The sequence below is a fragment of the Pelodiscus sinensis genome, chromosome 4 (genome assembly GCF_049634645.1).
Source record: "Pelodiscus sinensis isolate JC-2024 chromosome 4, ASM4963464v1, whole genome shotgun sequence".
In the NCBI taxonomy this organism is placed as follows: domain Eukaryota; kingdom Metazoa; phylum Chordata; order Testudines; family Trionychidae; genus Pelodiscus; species Pelodiscus sinensis.
The window spans coordinates 68,468,132-68,488,637 of NC_134714.1; the positions used below are offsets into that span (position 1 = coordinate 68,468,132).

Below are 20,506 nucleotides of genomic sequence, written 5' to 3' on the forward strand. Positions count from 1 at the left end.
CAATCCCTGACAAATTTTTGCCCCAAATCACTAAATGGCCTCCACAAGGATTGAACTCACAACCCTGGGTTTAGCAGGCCAATGCTCAAACCACTGAGCTATCCCACCCCCTTAAGTTATTTTGGAATAGCACTAGTTATTTCAAAATAGTGTTGCAATGTAAACGTATCCTTGGAAAGCATTCCACTGTTTCTGGAACAGTACCCAAAAGCAATTAATCCTGGGTGATTTCAGAAAGAAGCTTCATTGGGAATAGTGGAAGGATCATTTTAACCCATTTCTTTTTAATGTTTTTGTTCTCTTTACAATAAACATTAAAACTACACTGAGAGAACTTAATCTGAAATTTGAACTGCACAGATAGCTCCAGTTATATTTTCTCCATAAACTGTAACTTGGCTACATTGTACATAGAGTAGGCATCCTGCTATTAACCTTACTGTGTAAAGGAATAAAAAATTCGATCTATGAGATTGGTGTTATAGTTACTGGGGAAAACCATAATTTTGAATTTCCTGACCTTAGTACATAGATTGCATTAACATAATTTCTTCAAATGAAATGCAAAAAAACCTATCATGATTTATAATTTAAGCCTCTTTAATGGAAGGTTAAGGCTTTCCCAATAAATACCTTGCAAATTTGTTTGACTGCGGCAACTGCAGAGGAGCAAGTAAAATGTATTTACTGAATAATGTGAATGATTTATTTCTTTAAGTGCTGGAATGTAACCAAATGAAAATTGAAATACACTGTTATTGATTCAGGATGGTGCCTTTCAAATTAGGTTCAATAAAGATTTGTGGATTCAATTTGCTATTGATTGCCACTTTGTATTTAGCATAATTTGTTCCACAGCACTTAGTGGCATAAATGGTTGGTCGGAGGGTCAAATCTCCCCTTGTGCCTTAAAGGATGTGGATGTCTCTAATAGAAGTGAGGTGGCTTTGTTGCACCGATGATGGGGGAAGCTCACAAGAGAACAGAGAAGTACAGAGAAGGAGCGATCAGAGAAAAGGAATGAAGCTGGGCTAGTGAATCAAGCACTATCACAGACCAGTTGCACCCACTGAAAAGCAAATGCAAAATGGCTGCAGTATTACAGCCTCAGGACAGTTCAAATTCAGAGACCACATGCGATACCTGGCCCTTACATTTAATCTCTGCTCTCGAGTTATATCGTTCCAATCCCAAAATAAACTTTCACAATAATGAGCTTTTGAAGACATCAAGTCAAAATCAAGAGCCATTAATCATTCATTTTCATGATTTTCTTTAGGTGCTGAAATATCAACACCACTTTATAATGCTCCATCCATTAATCAATGATGTGTGTTTCATAAGACTGTGGTCAGCACCAAGAAAACTCTTACCTGGTAAGACTTGATTACCTGCATCCTGCTTCAAAGACCTTTTAAGACTACACTTGAAAGAGAATCCTCTGAACTGTCATTCATGCTTAAATTCGACACTTTACGCCTAAGTTTGAACAAAGACTTTAATTATCTTACCCATTACAAAGATAGCTTCCCCAATTATCACCTCTAATATCATTAGCTCACAGACATTTACCTCCCTCCCCCACCTCTCCCTTCTGTTCTGAAATTTGATTTGTCCTTTTCATATGTGTTCATTTTTTAATTGTCTCCTTTGGTATATATGGTTGTGACAATTTTCTTCCACTATTTGAGCTGAGGAAGTGGGGCTGGCCCACGAAAGCTCATCACCTAATAAACCATCTTGTTAGTCTTTATTAAAGTGCTACATAGTCCTGTATTTTGTTTCAGCTACACCAGACTAACACGGCTACATTTCTATCACTTACCTGGTAATGTTTTTGATACCATGAGTGAACTATCAATTCATCTAACCACTATTTCTATGGTTAAGTTATCATCAGGTCAGCTCCTAAGCCTGTGCTGAAAGCTAAAAGTCCTGAAAGAAATCCTTAAAAGACAAGAAAAAATGACTGTGGCTGCTTGTACAAAGTGCAGAATTCTTGCTGGCTGCTCTCACTAGCAGTCTGGTCTATTAACCTTTATGCCATCTATTTTAAAGCTCACAACAATGTTTTTGTGATGTTCCAATTTAATAAAATGGCTGTCTCTCTTTTTCCTTTCCTTTTAGCAAGTCTCTGGTGTCCATAAAGCAATGGTTCTCAATTTTTTTTGGCCCACGGCTCACCCTGCTCAACACAAACCTTTCCACGGAACATCAGCCAACCACCCATGATGACAAAATGGGTGCAGGACTGGGGTAAGGGAGGGGGGTCTGAGCAGGATTCCAGCCAATGGGAGCAGGGGGAAAAGCCTCCAGGTGAGCGGTTTCCTGTGCTGCCGTTTCCCCAGTTGAGGGGAGGGAGAGCAGCAGCATGTGGATCACTTCCTCCCCCCACCAGCTAGAACTGGCCTGCAAGGCTTGGACTCACCCACCTTTGCAGCGGGAAGCCAACCTCACGGGGGTTGGGTGGAACATGGACTGGGCTGGACCACCAGCATGGGCTGCCCACTAAGGGGGGGCCAAGCCCTGAGCCCATGGGCCACCTGCAAGACCGTCGCAGATCACTAGGGGTCCACAGACCATACTTTGAGAACCACCGCTGTAGAGAGAAGACAAGCCATGGCAAAAAGCCTCCTTTGATTAAAGGTATATTCCCATTTGAAGCTGGAGCTGTGATTCCCAACTTCAACGTGCACCTGTTTGGTGGCTAATTTGAGCACTATCGCAGCTACACTATTGTTTCTAGAGCTGGGACTCTCACCTCCCAGTTCAACTATAGGCATACCTTGAGAATGAGCAAAATCCTGTTTGCTAGACAGCTCCTTAAAAAACATCAAGGTGTTAGATCTGTTGTCTAAGCCTCCGGCTCATTATACCTTAACTTAATGGTAATCACATGTTCAGTTCCTGGAAGGGTATGTTCAGCCCTTCATTCTTCCATATTACATAGATTAGTGTCAGAATCTCTTACATAATACCTTACAACTCTTGCTATTGTGTAGACATGAAAAATCCCATAATATATTGTAAAAGTTGGCTGCAATATTCTAAGTTACATTTTATTCCTCCCTACTATTCTGTGTTGTGCTGTTCCCTTAACTACTGCTTTCATCTCCAGACATAGCTATTGTCATGTGAAAAAAAAATTACTCATAATTGAAATTATTTTAAAAAAGCGAACTTTAAATTATATAGGGTCAGTCCCTGAGACCTGGAGTATACATTCTTACATCAGCCCCGTATGATTTGTCAGCAGGCTCTGCCGAGGGATGAATAATCTTTAAAGGAGCAGATGGCTAAAAATCAGTTCTTTGGGAGCAATGTATACAGGCACCTTTGAAGAAAGGCTTCCTTACCTCCTTCATAAGCTCAGTGTAGCTATGCCATAAGAATGGCCATAATGGGTCCATCTAGCCCAATATCCTGTCTTCCAATAGTGGCCAATGCCAGATGGCCCAGAGGGAGTGAACAGAACAGGTAATCATCAAGTGATCCCTCTCCTGTTTTCTTGCCATCAAGAAAACCCTGCAGTTTGGTCTGTTTCTCTGTCACAGAGCTGGGAAAGAGCCATATTAGGGGATGAATTGTTTAAATTAGAAAAGTCCTCAATATGGCTGTGAATATTAATGTAGAGTCTGATGCACAACTGTATGGTGGCAATGTGCAGTAGCACATAATACACAAAAGCCACTTCTTTACTCTATAGATGGACAGCAGGTAGAAATAATGCAGAACCTGATAGATATTTAGTCATAGTGCACAACACAACTATTGTTCTTAAATTTATTTTCTTGTTATTTTTATTTACTGGAGATTTATTTGCTGCATATATGGCTGTGTGTGTGCGCGCACACATACTCGCATCCCAACAAAAAGACCTGCAGAAAGTCCACATTTTAATAATTTAGTTTCAAAGACTGGCCCTTTTCATTTACACTTTTACAATCTTGTTTTAATCTACAATATTCCCAAACCCTATGAAAATCAGGCTCTCTGTATCTTTCCTACAAAGGACTGAATAAAGACTTAGCAACCGGCAGGGATTTATTGTACTTGTAGCGCTAAACTCATTCTCCCCCCTTCTTTAATCAAAACTAGCAAGTTCAAAAGGAAAAGGGGGTAGAAGGAATTGCATGTAATGTCAGCATAAGTCTTCAGCTCCTTAGCTTGGTTCATTTGTCTCTTGGCACTAGACCAAAAGAGCTTAGGAGAAGCCCGAAGAAGAAAATTGCAAGCCATGCAGTATGTGTATTGGAACCAACACGTCTAATACTATATGATTCATGGAGGCTTTGGCCCATGCTAAATAAAGACATACAACGTCTTTCCTATTATAGTAGAGTAGATTACATTTCTTATTGTCTAATGTGAAGAGGCATAATAGAGAATATCACCTAATTGTGGTGAAGAAACCCACTTCTCTCTTAACCTGAAATAATTCAAATATAACTTTCCAGTAAGAACCAAATATATCAATACGGAGGCTCAGTCTTTGTGAGCTAATTTACATCAAGTGACTATTGGACACCATTGAATTTCCTGTATAACATTGCATTGCTTGGATCCTTAACTCATTTAATTGTGGGTGGTTTCTTTTTTTTTTAAAGAAAATAATGTACCTGCTTCATTGGAATCATTGCTCTGGGATGGGGATAGGGTTGAAGTGTTCAGGTTGCAGGCTGGTGCAGGCAAAGAGGAAAACTCCAGCCCTCTCTCACTGCAACAGCTTGGAGCCAGGTAAGCAATGCCACTGCAGCTCCAGCAGGCACAGCCAGGGGAGGGATGCATGTTTTTCTGCCCTCTGCACTCCTCAGCCAGGGTGAGGAATGCAGCAAACTGTGCACTATCCCCTCTCTCCCTGATGGGGATGGGGGAACAGCCAGCAACATTCCCATACATCCTTAAAGGGCACCTGGAGGCACCAAATTTTTTCTGTATGGTTTTATGACAAGCAAACCCATTCTAGGCACATCCATTTTCCTGGCACAACCAAACCCTGACCTTGCTTTAACTTATGAAAAAAGGAAGGTGTATACCTAATTTGATGGTCCAAGCTTTTACGGTTTAGGAGGAGTTCTTGAACAAATAGACACAATATATTCAGATAGACAATCTCTCAAATATGTATAAGATATCTGGAAAATCACCAGAAACCCTTTAAGGTTAAATTTGAAATATATAAAAGACCATATTAACCTGACAGTTATTTTGGGAAACTGATTTGAGTTTTGGAAGAGTCTTATTTTATCAACATGGGTTCATTCATCATCAGCAAAAAGAAATGCATATGCAAATTAATCCTTAATTTATTTAGATGTGGGCCCATCACCAAAGCAAAATGAAGCATCCAAACACTGTCTACACTATACGCCCACTTGTGGTACTGAAAATACTGTCACCATGTGATTAATTTCAAGTCCTATATGAGTTCATTTTTTCAGGAAGCAAAACTGTACAAAGAAAGATGGCTCCAAACTAGATGTTCAGATTCACAATTTGACAAGCAGGTGAGTTAGGGAGCTGAGCTATTGGCTTCATCTATTACAAAGACAGGGTCCTGCTGTAAGTTTGGGACAGTTTTATTTTGGATCTCAAAGTTCAGGGATGCTGGATGAGGCTTAGCTAACCTCATGTTGCCAGGATAGGTAGGCAGATGTGCAGAAGAGGGATGTAAAAGTGTGGCTGATTAACTGATTAACGGATAACCAAAGCTTACAGGTTAATGCTATAGACTATACACATTCCCCTCCCCCACCTGCCAGTAAATTTTTTAGCAGGCAGGCCAGCAGCCTGCCTCAGTCCTGGCTTGCAATGGGTCCGGGACCTACCCCTTCTACAGCTCTGCATTTAAAGTATATTAGAAGCCAGCAAAGCAGCCTGGCTCAGTTTTGGCTCATGCTGGATCTGGGAGCTCAGACCACCTCCTAGATAAAGGCTGCTGCCACCCTGTACTGCTGCCTCTTTATCAGAGGCAGCAGCACAGGGCTACAGGCAGCCAGTCCACAAGGGGAGCTGGGTTTTAAACTGGCTCCCCTCACAGACCAGCTCCCACCTGGCACCTTGCGCTGCTGTCTGATACAGTGGTAGCAGCATGGAGTGGTGGGGGTCTTTTTGGTAGTGAAGTTGGAGCGCACTGGCTGCCATCCCTGCCCCCAGGGACTATAGAATAGTTGACTAACCGATAAGAATTCATGAGGTTATTTGACTATTCAATTAACCGATATTTAGCATCCCTAGTGCAGAAGAGCCAGGGAAAGAAGACTCCTTTTCGGAACCAGTCTGTGGAAACTCTTTCAGGCTAACAACATAAGCAGTCCTTCACAGAATGAAAAATACAGAACTGGAAGAGATCTTGAGAAGTCTGCCAGTCTAGCCTCCTGCACCGAGGCAGGACCAAGTCAAACTAGACCAACTCTAATAGGTGTTTATCTAACCTGCTCTTAGAAACCTCCCATGACAGGCATTCCACAACTTCCCTTGGAAGCCTATTCCAGTACTTAACTAGTCTTTTAGTTAGAAAAGTTTTCCTGCTATCTAACCTCAATTTCCCTTACTGTAGATTAAGCCCATTTACTTCTTACCTTATCTTTACTGGCTATGGACAATACTTGACCACCATCTTCTTTGTAACAGCCCTTAACCTATTTGAAGACATATCAGATGCCCCACCCACCCCCTCCTCTTTTCTTAAGACTAAACATGCTCAGTTTGTTAACGTTTCCTCCTAGCTTACGTTTTCTATATATTTAATTGTTTTTGTGGTTCTGCTCTGGACTCTGATTTGTCCACATCTTTTTTAAAGTGAGGCACCCCCAAATTGGACATTCTCCCATTGATGCCTCACCTGTGCAAGGTGAGACAATAACCTCCTATGTCTTGTTAATACATCCCAGAATGAAATTAGTCTTTTTTAAAAAACTGCATCACATTGTTGTCTCTCATTCAGTTTGTGAGCCACTATAATCCCAGGTCTGTAGTGGGCCCCCGTGTGACTCACCTACATAGTAAATAGGAAGATTCATACAGAGCAGATCCCCAGGCCCCATGTCTTACTCTGTGTATTGCTGAGGAATGGATTGCTTCACTATCCCAACTCACGCTGTCCTCCCCACTTGCACACTTTCAAGCACAGGAGACCTTCGTGACTGCAGAATAGGAGCCAATTTTTGTCCTAAACTGCAGTGTTTGGTTTTTGTACTCACATGGAAGAGAAAAGACACTCTGAACTTATTCTCACCATGGTCTCAAGAGTTCCTCTCCACTATGGCCAGCCACAAAAAATGGTTTTGACAGAAAGCCCGCACAGCCTGTGCTGCAGGTGGTAAAATGGTTCTACTTTGCCATTTTAACACACAACTTCATTGGCCAGGAGCACTATTCATAATACATTCTCTCTTTTCCAATTACAAGGGTATATACTCCATCTGAATGCCACTCTATCAAAGAGCTGGCATTCTGATTTCTTTGGGGACCTCTGCATGCACACTAGTCAAAAAATAGATGCTGGCATGTAAAGGAGAAATATACAGCAGTTTAATCTTAGTTTAGAGCTCTAGTCTCAAGTGAATGTTTGTTCACGGCAAGAAAACTACAAGCCAGCTGGCACATGTCAGCAAATTTGGCAGTTTCCGTTCAGAGATGCCCAGGAGTGAAATAAAAGAGATACTACCACTCAAGAGTGATGTGTCATGGCAGAGCTGGGGGGAGGTAGCTTGTATCGCATCTGTCTGCAGTAGGCCTGGTACTGTCGCCCCTGAATATTGGAATGCAAGAGGAAAGCTGCAGGTCAGGGGTGAAAACCCTTTGACAGTTAATATCCTAGAGGTGAGGGGCAGCTGAAATATTAGGGGCAAGTAGACATCAAGTTTGAGTGGAATCTGCAAAACCAGGACTGAATCAGCAGGGATCTGACAGCTGAGAAACAAAGTGACAATGTTTTGAAAGCAGCATACAGGAAAAGCAGGTGTGTAGTAGGATATTGGTCAAGAATAAAGAGGAATTAATGTGCAAGATGGATCAAGACAGGAATAAACATATGTAGGTCAGAAATCAGATATAGTGGTGGAGCTGTGTGAAGAGAATTGCAGTTCTAGAACAGAAGGATGTTAGTGGGTTACAACAGAGGCATTGAGAGGGGAAATATCAACTCATCTAGATAGTTGCCTAGTTTTACAAGAGGTTACGTCCCTGACAAGTGTTTGTCTAACCTGTTCTTAAAACCTCCCATGATAGGCATTCCACAACACAGCAAACTCAGCACAAATGAAAATTTCATACAAACCAGTTGTTTATATTGCTCTATGTACTATTCACGGAAGTACAAGTACAATATTTATATTCCAATTGATTGATTTTATAATTACATGGAATAATGAGAATGTAAGCAGTTTTTCAGTAATAGTGGGCTTATGACACTTTTATATTTTTATGTCTGATTTTGTAAGCAAGTAGTTTTTAAGTGAGATGAAACTTGGGCATACACAAGACAAAATCAGGAAGTGGGTCTGGCCCATGAAAGCTCATCACCTAATAAACCATCATGTTAGTCTTTAAAGTGCTGCATAGTCCTGTCTTTTGTTTCAGCTACACCAGACTAACACGGCTGCATCTCTATCACTATAGTAGCATATACAGGCAGTCCCCGGGTTACATGGATCCGACTTACATTGGATCCCTACTTACAAACGGGGTGAGGCAACCCCACACTAGCTGCTTCCCCCCAGCAGACCAGGGAGACGTGAAGCTAGCACCCCCTCCCCAGCAGACCAGGGAGACGCAGAGCGGCTTTTCTCAGCAGACACTTCAGCTTGAGAATAAAGGATTGAGGGAAGTGAGGTATGGGAGAATAAAACTGAGCTCTGGAGAAATGTTTGGCTAGAGTTTCCCCTACTATATGTACCAGTTCTGACTTACATACAAATTCAACTTAAGAACAAACCTACAGTCCCTATCTTGTACGTAACCTGGGGACTGCCTGTACTGTGTTGCTGTAGTCAAGAAGTAACCCTATGTGCATTGCAACAGGACTATTGTTAGCTTGACTATAAGTTTGACAGCCTAACTCTAACCCTAACCCTAGGCATTGCTGTTATATTTTCCATGTGTAATTGAATTGGTTGTGAAAAAATAGAATTTCACTGGATTCCTGAAATTAAAATCTTTCCAGGGAAATCTATTCTTAGCATCAAAGGCTTTGAAAGTATGTTATTTTATGCTAAGAATACTAATCAAATCAAGGGTTAAGAAATATACTTAATTTGGCATTGTATTATGACAAAACAATCTTTGCTTTTTTCACAAACATAAATCAGAACAGCATCAATTGGCGGGGGAAGGGGAAGCGCGGGCGAGGGAGAAGAGGAGAGGAAAATGCAGGAGACTTCAGATTAAGCTCTGTTTTTCCCTGCTGTCCATCTTCCAAAGCTCCAGATCACAGCTACAGTTGGCTGAAAATTACAGGCTGAGGCTTCAAGTCCATTGAAAAGAAAAACTGAAAAACACATTTCCCGCATCCTCTCCTGAACAGCTTTCCATGCATTTTGGACTAGGTTCTGTTATTTTAATCACACTCCATTGATTCCATCCCTCTTTACTCAAAAAGTTTGGAATGTGGTTCTCCTCTGAAGAGAGAGAGAGAGAGAGAGAGAAATTCAAGGCGACTATTATATTCTGCTGTTCCTGAACGGAAGCTGAAAAAGGGCAGTGTTCACTCTCTCAGAGTGCTGTCTCTCATGGTGGTGCTTAAAGATAAATATAATCAGCTTAGAGTCGCTGTTATGTCTCCTGATTTTTTCCTCCTTTTACTGGCCTAATGACTAGATCAATTGCTTAATCAGGTTAATGAATATTAACAAGAACAGAGGCGATTTCTCTTAGCGGAATAAGGACTGAGCCATCCTGTTGTTGCACTCGGTATTAGAACTTATAGTATGAATTTAGATAAACTAGATAAAAGGTATTTTCCCTCAGAACAGTCAATACATGCTCCAGTCATAAGCCTCCATTTAGTGTCTTTTCACATCTCGTTGGAGAGTCTTGTTTCTCTTCCATGCTTAATCCTAGCCTAATCCTGCACACAGCTCACTACACTGAGTCATACCTTTCAAACCAGTTGGACTATTGTTTGATAAGAGGTATTTGCAGGACTGAACTCTAAAGCAGTAGCAACCCCCTGTTCTCACTTTGACTCCTTCACTGCTGGAGGTTTGTATTTTACTCCTGTGCTAATCTTGGACAAGAGCCATTGTTTGTGAGATAGAGATATCAAATCATGCTTCCTTTCATCCCTTTGACTGAAACAGCCTAGCCTGAAAGTCTCTAGTCCATCCATCCTTCCTCAAAGTGGATTTTGAAGGCACAGTATTACTTGTGTTCGCAGATGATGCACCATGGGAAAGAACCAAATGCTTGACAATATCTGTACTACCTGTATTTTCTAGTGCTCTTGTTTTCTAATTATATGCTTCTCTTGTTTTACAACAAATCCACAAGCAAGAGGTTTTTATTGACCGGCTAACCTCTCTCTCAAGCCTCAACATATCTTTATTGGCTTCTCCCCATTTACAACAGGATATTGGCTTTTTGCCTTTTTATTAATCATTGTAATGAGTTGATTGTCAGTGAAAGGTGCCACAGATAGTGAAGTCCATTTATCCACAGCACAGGTAAAGCAGCAATGAAAGCTTCCTCAAACTGTCCTGACAATGAGCTTTGGACCTGGCCTGGAAAAATATACTTAGTGCTGAGAAGGTTAAAGGTTTATTCAAAGCCTTGTTTTCTCCTCTGGAATGGTAAACAAAACAGAAAATTAGGACTAGTAGCGGTGATGAGATAGCTGTCCAGTGGGAACTGAACCGAGACCTCTAGCTCATTCCACATCCATAACCAAGAGCATCCATCACATGGTAATGACTTTAGGTCTTGAAAGCCACAGACAAATTCCAAGCTGGAGGTCTGGCAAGGAATGACTCTATATTCTGATGCCAAGCTCTGGAATCACCCCAGTTTCTTACTGAAATGCGTAACTTCAGAGAGCTAGAATGGTCCCTGGCAGTAGAGATTTCATATTCCTATGTGGGGCCTGTGCACTCAGGAGAAGTCTAAAGGAACTATGATGAAGTATCTGGGAAGGACAAGAAAGATTCCTCACATCATCTTCCCAGCTGCTCTCCCCAGCTGGTCTCCCAAGCCTCTTCACATTATCTGACTTTTTGTCCATCTGCTGATCACGTGCTGCATTTGCAACTTTATTTCTAATGTTTCGAACAAGAGCCTGCATGCCACTGCTATGCAATATCTTGTATAATGTGGTGATGCAGACTAGAGCTAAACAAACACTTAACATATTTTCAGAGATTAGCCTAAAGAAAGCCAAATACTTTGTTAAAAATTGTTATCTTTACAGAAAAGAATCAATTTGGCATCATCTTTGTGCCCTGATGCAAGTGCACATCCAGAAAATAAGCTTTTCTCTTCATTTCCTTTTCCTCCAGCACTCACCCTTTCTTGTAGCACTAATTCGTAGTCTTTCATTCAAACCATGGCTCTTACCTGTGACAACACTGGGGATTTTAGACAGAAAGCTCTTGACTGTTCGGATGGGAACTCCACCTGCCTTGTCATCTTGCATTCTTGTAATTATATCTTCAATCTGGCAATGGAGAAGGAAAGAATAACATTATGTTTGCAAGAACAGTGACTCTAGAGACTCATAATACTGATAAAGTATTGACACCAGCAAGAACTGGGTGCCATACAATCTTTTCATGTCATTTGCTAAGATTTGCTGAGCTATTCCAACTCCCTTGTCACTGGGGACAAGGGGAAAAGAGGTTGAGAATTGATTGATATGATGGGTTAAAAGAAGGTTTACAGGAATGATCCTAGAAGTGGAAGACTAAGTTCCAGCCATGTCAACGACTGCCATTTTCCCCCTATTGGGCTATATTTGAATTCCTTACTTAGTCAAAACTCCCATTGAAAAAAACAATTGAAAAAAAAATGAAGCAAGCAGAACATTTCAAGCAAATCTAGATAGTTTCAGTAGCTCTAGGAATGTGGGAATAGCTGCATCACACACTCATAACATAAATAAGGTAATTAGTCCAGACACAAAATAATGTTTATATATTCTAGATTAATAAATATGAAAGATGTGACAGGTCCTGCCCAAGGGGAAGAAGTTCCAGTGCTAAAGAGATAACTCATGATATCCAACATCATTTTCCCCTCTTATTCCACTTGTCTTCCCAAAAAAGTGGAACAAAGCTGAATTTGCACCCTTAAAAAGTGCAGTGCTGTGAGCTTCCTTGGGACTCAGACACATGGGGCTATGTGCATTGCTATACTATTCTGAATAGTTGGCATCTGACTAAAACTAGCTGAAGTGTGTGCGTGCATGCGAGAGCATGTGTGTGTAAAAATATTAGTGTTGATGAAAACAGATGCCAGAAAGACAAGTTAATATGTCTTTTTAGTGATATAATAGGCACAATGTGGGTGGCATAAGCAGCTCAAACTTTCTAAAACTCCCTTCTCAACTACAGCTGTGTGAATAATGGATTTTTTGGCTTGTTGGCAATTATGAAAAACAAATAAAATGCATTTTAGTTTGGGTCAAAAAACAAATTATTTTTTTTGTCAAAGCAAAAAGTTGAAAAATGGCTCGTTCAGGCTCAAATATAATAGCTCATTGCAACAAAAAATGACCGGTATATCTTTTGTTTCATTTTTAACCTTGTCAAAAAATTTTGGAAATTGGAACCAAAAAAATCATTTCAAGCTGAAAAATTGAAACATGTGATTTTGGAAAAATGTCAAAATAAAATCCAGATTTTTTAAATGAATTTTTGACCAAAGAGCAGCAAGAAATGTACATGAATAGGCAAAACATTTTGGTGTTCCAAAATCTACATTTTTTGCTTCAAGAATTTTGGCAGAGGCATTTCACCCAACTCTAGACCCAATCTTTACGTGCAGGACGATATCTAGGAGTGGGAAGGGATTTCAGTCTCCACTCCCATCTTATTGATGACATCTCTACTGAAACTGCTTTCACAGGTGGTGCTTTCTGTAATGTGGGCCATTTAGGCTATGTCTATACTATCCAATTATTTTGAAATAAGTTCAAAATAGTAACTCCCGAAATAACTATTTCAAAATAAGCTTATTCTTCTTCATAAGCAGGAGTTATTATTTCAAAATAACAGGCTTGGTAGTGTGGATGCTCGTGTTGTTATTTTGATAGACATGCCCAGTGTAGACATGCCCTCTGAGTCACTGTTGACCTGAGCTATCTGAGTCAGCAATCTTGAGGAGAATACTCTGCTTAATAATCACCTGAGCCGTGCAGCAGTCTCTCTTTCTCTCTCTGACTCTCATTATCTACATGACCATTCTGCTAAATTTAGAGCTTATTTTCCATACAGGCAGCATAAAAGGGGAAAGGAGATAAATCTTCGAGCAGTCAGTGTTTCAGTACGGGAAGATGGTAAAATCAGGCCACTTAATTTCTCTAATAGAATCGCAACTTTTGTCCCTTTTTAATATTAATAGTAGAAGAAAAGAATTGAAAACTCAGGTAGTTCAGTGACATGCCTTCTAATTTAGCCAAACACATAACCACCAATACATTTCCCCCCTCCCCTTTTTTGAGGCCCTGATAGTTTTTATATAATGATATGTGAATCGTGAATGGATATAGAAAAGGTTTCAGGGCTTTCACTATATCCTAAAACTTCAGATTTTTTTTGACAATCTTGTTTCCAATACAATAATCCTTCACTCAATGGCTTTGATTACAAGAGACAAGAACAGGAACTGAATGCCAATTAAGTCAGATACTGAATTGCAAGCGAATGTGATTTATTCTAGATATATCTGTATGAGTCCCTGTTATGAAAAATATACCCATGCTCAAGTGTGAAATGCAGACTGCATTAAGTTTTTCAATCAGCAGAAGAAGGTGTTTTGCACTACCACTACTATGTTAGCACTAACACCATATAAAAAATACAAATAAAAGTGAATTCACTAAGATGTTTCCAATTGCAGTATCAGGAATAAAAAGATGGCAATGTGTACGTACATGACCATTTAACATAACGTAAGAACATACAGAGTCACACAGAGACTATATCTAGACTACATGCTTTTGTTGACAGAAGTTTTGTTGACAGATACGGTCGACAAAGCTTCTGTCGACAAAGAGCGTCTAGACTACATCCAGTTCGGTCAACAAAGCAAGCCCCTTTGTTGACACGACAGGACATGACATGTAGACACAAAGGACAGTGTAGATGCAATAACGCCTTCTGTCAACAGAACTCTGTCGACAAAAGATGTTATTCCTCATAGAATGAGGTTTACAGCCATCGACAAAACTGCTGAGTTCTGTCGACGTTATGTCAACAGAACTCAGCAGCAGTGTAGATGCAGGTATAGTTTTGTCAACAAAAGTCCACTTGTCAAGCCCTTCTTATAGCCATTGATGGACCTATCCTGAATGAACTTATTTATTTCTTTGTAAACCAGTTATAATTTTGGTCTTCAGAACTTTCCCAGCAATGAGGTTCACAGACTGACTGTGCACTATGTGATGAAGTACTTCCATTGTTTTGGTTTTACCCCTACTGCTGATCAATTTCATTAGGCGACGCCTCATTCTTGTGTTATATGAAGGAGTAAACAACACTTCCTTATTCACTTTCTTCAAGTCATGATTTTTTAAATCTTGTACAAAGCATATAATGTAAGATGTCAATGAAAAATTTATCCTGTTTATAGGCATGTATCATGTTTGTATATGAATATTGGCTATATAAATCTACATTTTAAATGTGTTTGCTCCTGGTATTACACCCATGAGGTAATTTATATAAATATCTGACCAACACATTGTAAATGAGCTACTCAGGTTTAATTGACCATAAAGAGCATGTAACTCTCACAATGGACCACAGAAGAATGGTCCCAGCCCATCCTGTGGATGCTTTGACCAGAATAGGGGTAATGGATGCTCATGTGAGTTATCAAGCCATGTAAGGGCATGTGACTTGCTCATGTGACACTGGACTCCATCTTGTGCATATAATTTTTCACAAATTTAAATGAGAACTTTTGTTTGGGACAGTAGAAGTCCCTTCACATAGGAGAAGGTATAAAATACCCTAGGGGCATCTCCATTTTGCCTCTTTCCTAATCCGGATTATGGATTTACACTAAAAGCAGCATATTGACTCTGGACTGAGGACCTTCCAATTTTTGGAAGTTAACAGACATTTTTCAAGCCAGCTGTCTGTAGCATCGCTGCTATAAACCAGACCCAAAAGCTTTGCAATGATTATATGTATATGACTTCCTTAACCATTTTAAGGGTCTCCTTTTTCTTTTCTCTTACAATAAATGTTTAGATATTAGATACTAAAGGATTGGCAGTATGATTATTGGATACGATCTGAGTTATATATTGACATGGCTACGTAACTAATCTCTTGGGATTAGCATTTGTATGCATGCACTTACAAACTTTGTCAATATTTGTTGTCTAACTACATATCATGTAACTGAATGAGGTTCTTTCATTTGGTTGTTTCTCCATTTGGTTGTTGTGCTTCATTATCTTATATCCTCTCTGCTTTACTAGAGAATGTCCAGTAGTAGATCCTCCCCATAGGATGTCTCTGTCCACACTGTGTGCTCCTGTGCAACTATCAGCTTTTGCATCCTGAATGTTTGAAAACTTCTCTACAACCTTTTACATTTTAAATGCCAGTAATCTAGTTCCATTTTGGTTTAGGTGGAGCCCCAATCTTCCAGTGTAAGGTCCTTCTTTCCCGAGAGGTTCCCCAGTTCCTAAGAAATTTAAAACCATTCTCTCTACACCATTGTCTCATCCATACATTGAGACCCTGCAGTTCTGCCTGTTTAACTGGCCTGCAGGTGGAACTGGAAGCATTTTACAGATGGTTACTATGGACATCTTGGACTTTCGTCTCTTACCTAGAAGCCTAAATTTGGACTCAAGGTCCTCACTCTGATCTTTCCATGTGTCACAGTTACCTATATGTACTATGATCACCCACTCTTCCCCAGCACTGCTCATAAGTCTGTTTAGATATCGAGAGAAAGCTGCATCCTTTACATACAGAAGATAATTTGCCATGTGATTCTCCTGGTCATCACAAACCCAATTATCTAAACTTCTAATAATCAAATGTCCCATAACTATTATCTGTCTCTTCCTAATAACTGGGGTTCCCTGCCCCAGAGGGGAATATCCTCAATGTGAAAGAATACCATGACAGCACGTGGAATAATCTTCTTATGCTCCAGGTTGATGTCTTTTTCATCTGAGACTTTCATCTGTCTCAACAGCAAAGAGGCTGCTGTCAGACTGAGGGTGAGACTGCTCTGCCATGTCCCAGAAATTTTCATCTATTCACCTCTCAGTATCCCTTACTTACTCTAGTTCAGCCACTCTGGTCCAGAGTCCAGACTCACTGTTTGCGTGCCATGACCTGCTTGCACCAAATGCATACGTATACCACCTGCTCGCAAGGCAGGTACTGTTCATGCGACATTCAGATCAATCAATTGGCTAGCCCATACTTGGCACAAAAGCATATGCCCAAATATAGTGAGGTCTGATTGATGGGGCAGTAGAAAACTCAAATCCCTTCCTATTCACTCTAAAATATGAGAGAATTTTTGCCCCTTTGAGAACATTCAATCCCTGCATCCACCTGGAGACAAGGGTGCCAATTCCAGTGGGAATGGCCAACTGAACACTAGTGCTGTACAGATTTCAAATCTCCTCAGGTCATCCTTTCCTCTGATCAGAGGTCGGAGGTCAATGACACATGCAAGGCTCCTCTTCTTCCAATTATGGATGTTTAAACTATACACAGTGCCCCTTTGTTACACTAGGAGTTGCAGTTCTACAATTCTTCTATTCCCTTTGGAAAAGGTCCACAGTGCTTATCTTTCCCCTATACTTTCCATTGGCTTGATGGACAGGAATGTAACTCATTTAAAGAACCTCTTTCTACCACAAGGACAGACAGAAGCATAATAGCCATGAACTTGAATGATTTCTCCTTACACATAGAAGCATTTAAAAAAAATCTCAAGTCAACTTCGATTTGCAGGCTCTACTTCTACCATTTAAAAATGAATTTCATTCCAAAGTTTCCTGGGGTTGTAAGACAATCTTGCCTACTGCAGGTGCTGAATTTGATCGCTGTGTGCATAACTTCAGGCTATTACTGAATGAACTTCTCACACTGTTTATATCTGAATTTTGAACTGACACATGCACTGGTGAATAGATCAGCAGCACAAGACACAGCAACAATGCTATTTGAGTTGCAACAAAATCTATTGACAACTGGTTATCCATATTTAATCTCTTATAGAATAATTTTGCTTTCCTCCCCCATCAGACCACTGAGGAACAGAACAATTTTACTTACAGTCTAGCTCTGTGCACCACTGAGAGCTATTAGTTGACCATAATAGTTTTCCCCATTCAAAAACTGTTGGAAGAGCTCGTGTACCTTCAGGCTGTAGAGTACGTACATCCACAAGGGCTTTCAAAGAGGCAAGAGCATCAAGACATCAATGAATGGCCTGGCAGCCATAGCAGAGCCCTGCAGGGCACTCTTAAAATTACTCAGAGAACAAGATCCAATGCGGTTACAGAGCCCCATCTCCAGTGAGTGAATTGTGAGTGAACAGTAACCGGGGGAATTGTGTCACATCAACTTCTGTCTCCACGCAGGGGCCACGTCATCTTCAGCCTTGGCAAATATAATCTTGCCCCATTCAGAGCCTTGCAGAGTATGTCTGCAAAGATCATTTTCCCAGCCTGTCACCTGGACCGTGTTACCCCTCTCTCTGAATCCCTCCACTGGTTGCCTACACCCCAAATCCGTCAAACATAAGCTGTCTATATTCATTTCAAGGTCCTTCAGAGTCAAACCTCATGCCATTACTTCTCATGCACAATCAAGCTATCAGTGCTTGCATCTGATAAGCTCACAATGCCAACCATCATTGCTTACTAGTTAAATTATCAAGGTGCCTCCAGTTCTCCCTCCCATGTTGTCCCTCTGACTTAAAGGTAAATATCTACAAAGCTACCACCTTCCAACCTCTCTTCATTATGCCCCTTCATTTTCCACACTCAAAATTCTTCATCACAATGCTTACATATAGCTGGAGAATAGTTAGGCTGCTGCTGTGCTGAGACCACCTCCCATCATGCCAGCCAATAGTCCAGTGTTTGTATTCCTCCCATCTGTACCATCTGTTGTGTTCAGTCCTACAGCAATATTGTAAGCCTCGAGGGGACAAGGATCACCTCTTTTATTCTGGGTTTGTATAGCACCTTTATATAATTAGTTCCCTGATCCATGGCAGGGCTACAAGTGCTACAATAATACAAATACCAAATAGTCATAAAAAAACCCAAGAGTTAAGCAAAACATCCCCTCCAAAAAATTAAGTTGAAAAGTTTGATTCACGGATGTTCCATTATCCCTGTTTTACCAGTGGAGAAACTAAGATATATAGCAATTGACTGACTTATCCAAAGTCAAACTGCAAGTCTATGGTAGATCAAAAGATAGATCTCAAATCTCTTGTCTTTCGATATTTTTAGCCATGAAAGACTGATCTTTTAAAGACGGGTGCCTTTCGTTCATCTTCTAAATTCTTATTTAGATGCTGAGCTAAGCACTCTGATTTTTTAAAAATGAACATCCAAAAGCTTCCAACTCCTAAGCAATATATTTCTTCCAGTACAGCTGATATTTGGAATGGACCTGGTGGCTCCATGCTGTTTCTTTGCACCTCTATGATGAAATGCAGCTTTTGTCTTCTTCATCCCCTCTCTTGCTCTCTGAGAGCACCTCCCATCATGCCAGCCAATAATCCATTTACAGCTCTGTTTACCACAGGGGTGGGGAACCTAAGGCCTCTGGGTTGGATGCAGCCCCTAGCTTGCCTGGTTCTATCCCCCAAGGCTCAGGGCTCAACATTAGGGAGCCCGCGCTGGTGTTCCAGCCCCCTGCCATCCCACTGTGGAGCTGGAGCACACAAGCTCTACTAGCCTGGCCTACTCTACTACTGCTCCCTGGCCAAGGCTCCAGTGTGCAAGGGGAATACGGGGAGTGTTCTTTTCCTACTCCGTTGGGGGCCATGTCAGTGAGGGTTTGTTTGTTTTGCTTCTCACTTGTGTGCAGCCCCTGACTGATATTCTGTGAGTCAGTGGCCCTGACCCAAAAAAGGTTCCTCACCACTGGTTTACAGCTTCTATGCAAATTGTGGTAATGCCTTGTGATAGTTTGAATGTATTGACCAGTGAGCTATTTGTTTTCAAGTGACAATACACAAAGCACATTTTGTACAGACATTATTACAATAGCATGCAGAACAGGGGGTGGGGAACCCTTTTTGGGTCAGGGCTGCTGACCCTTAGAAACTACACTCACCATTTCAAAAGCAGGGTTGCCAGATGGTTTCAACAAAAAATACCAGACACACTGGACATTGCATCACAATCTACATTATATCTTATTTAGAAAATACCAGCCATTTATATTTTCTCAATTTGTTTCCTGAACAGAAAGCTCAAATACTGGACTGTCCAATTCAAAACCTGACACCTGGCAACTCTATTCAAAAACCCAAAATTCAGATGAGTTTTCTTGGAGAGTATTCAAACCATTATAAAGATTTTTTTCCAGGGTTTCTATTTTCAAACCTTCCAAAAAGTTTGCAGATGTTGTCATCCAAGGTTTTGGTTTGTGCTCACCTTTGGAAATGATTCAGGAAGTAGGTTACAGTCATAAGAAAAGAAAATGCTCATTCCAGCATCAGGCATGTAGGGAAACAAAGGGAATATCAAGTGTGAAGGCCATTTTTATAACTGTTTCATCTCAACTTTGCAAAGCACTGCCTATTTGTCGCTGCAAATGACTCTCTAGTTCCCGCATTGCATTACAGTTCTCTTCCATGTCTGTATCTGGGAAGTAGCAAAAATGAATCCTTGGATACCACATCAGTGTGGGAGGCAGAAAACAGCACAATGAATGATAACCATATTTCTTAATCCAAAGTGCGTGAGCCACATTGAACTGGCTTCTGCCAAGCAAAAACCATGGTAGGAGACTTTTTTCCCCCATTACGTGGTCATTGATATTTCTTTTAGCTGTTCATTCCCTTTGTAAAGGGGAATTTCACTCATCCATGGACAAGGGTTTAATAGCTCCTTGAGAAACCAATGGAACATTAATTTATAAGCTGACAATTTCAGCCACACAGTATATAGCAAACCACACAGGCATTATTTTTCTCATAACTGGACATTGTTATAGGATTCCAACCACCCCTCTTCCTGGTCCCCAGTCTAAGGTAGCTGCATTTCACATAAGCACACTTACACTGCATTTACAAAGTGCTTTGAGGCTTTAGGAGTATATCAGCACAAAGAGGATTCTGACTG

At 40.7% G+C, this 20,506-nt stretch overlaps 1 protein-coding gene across 5 annotated transcripts in view; it reads right to left on the reverse strand.

Annotated features, from left to right (window-relative positions):
• Positions 1-20,506, reverse strand: part of RGS6 (regulator of G protein signaling 6) — a 505,151-nt gene that overhangs the window by 151,618 nt on the left and 333,027 nt on the right. For all 5 annotated transcript variants that reach the window (XM_075927285.1, XM_075927284.1, XM_075927286.1 and 2 more), the window contains one exon: positions 11,551-11,650. In XM_075927285.1, the coding sequence (XP_075783400.1) occupies positions 11,551-11,650 (100 nt within the window). The remainder of the gene's footprint in view (positions 1-11,550; positions 11,651-20,506) is intronic.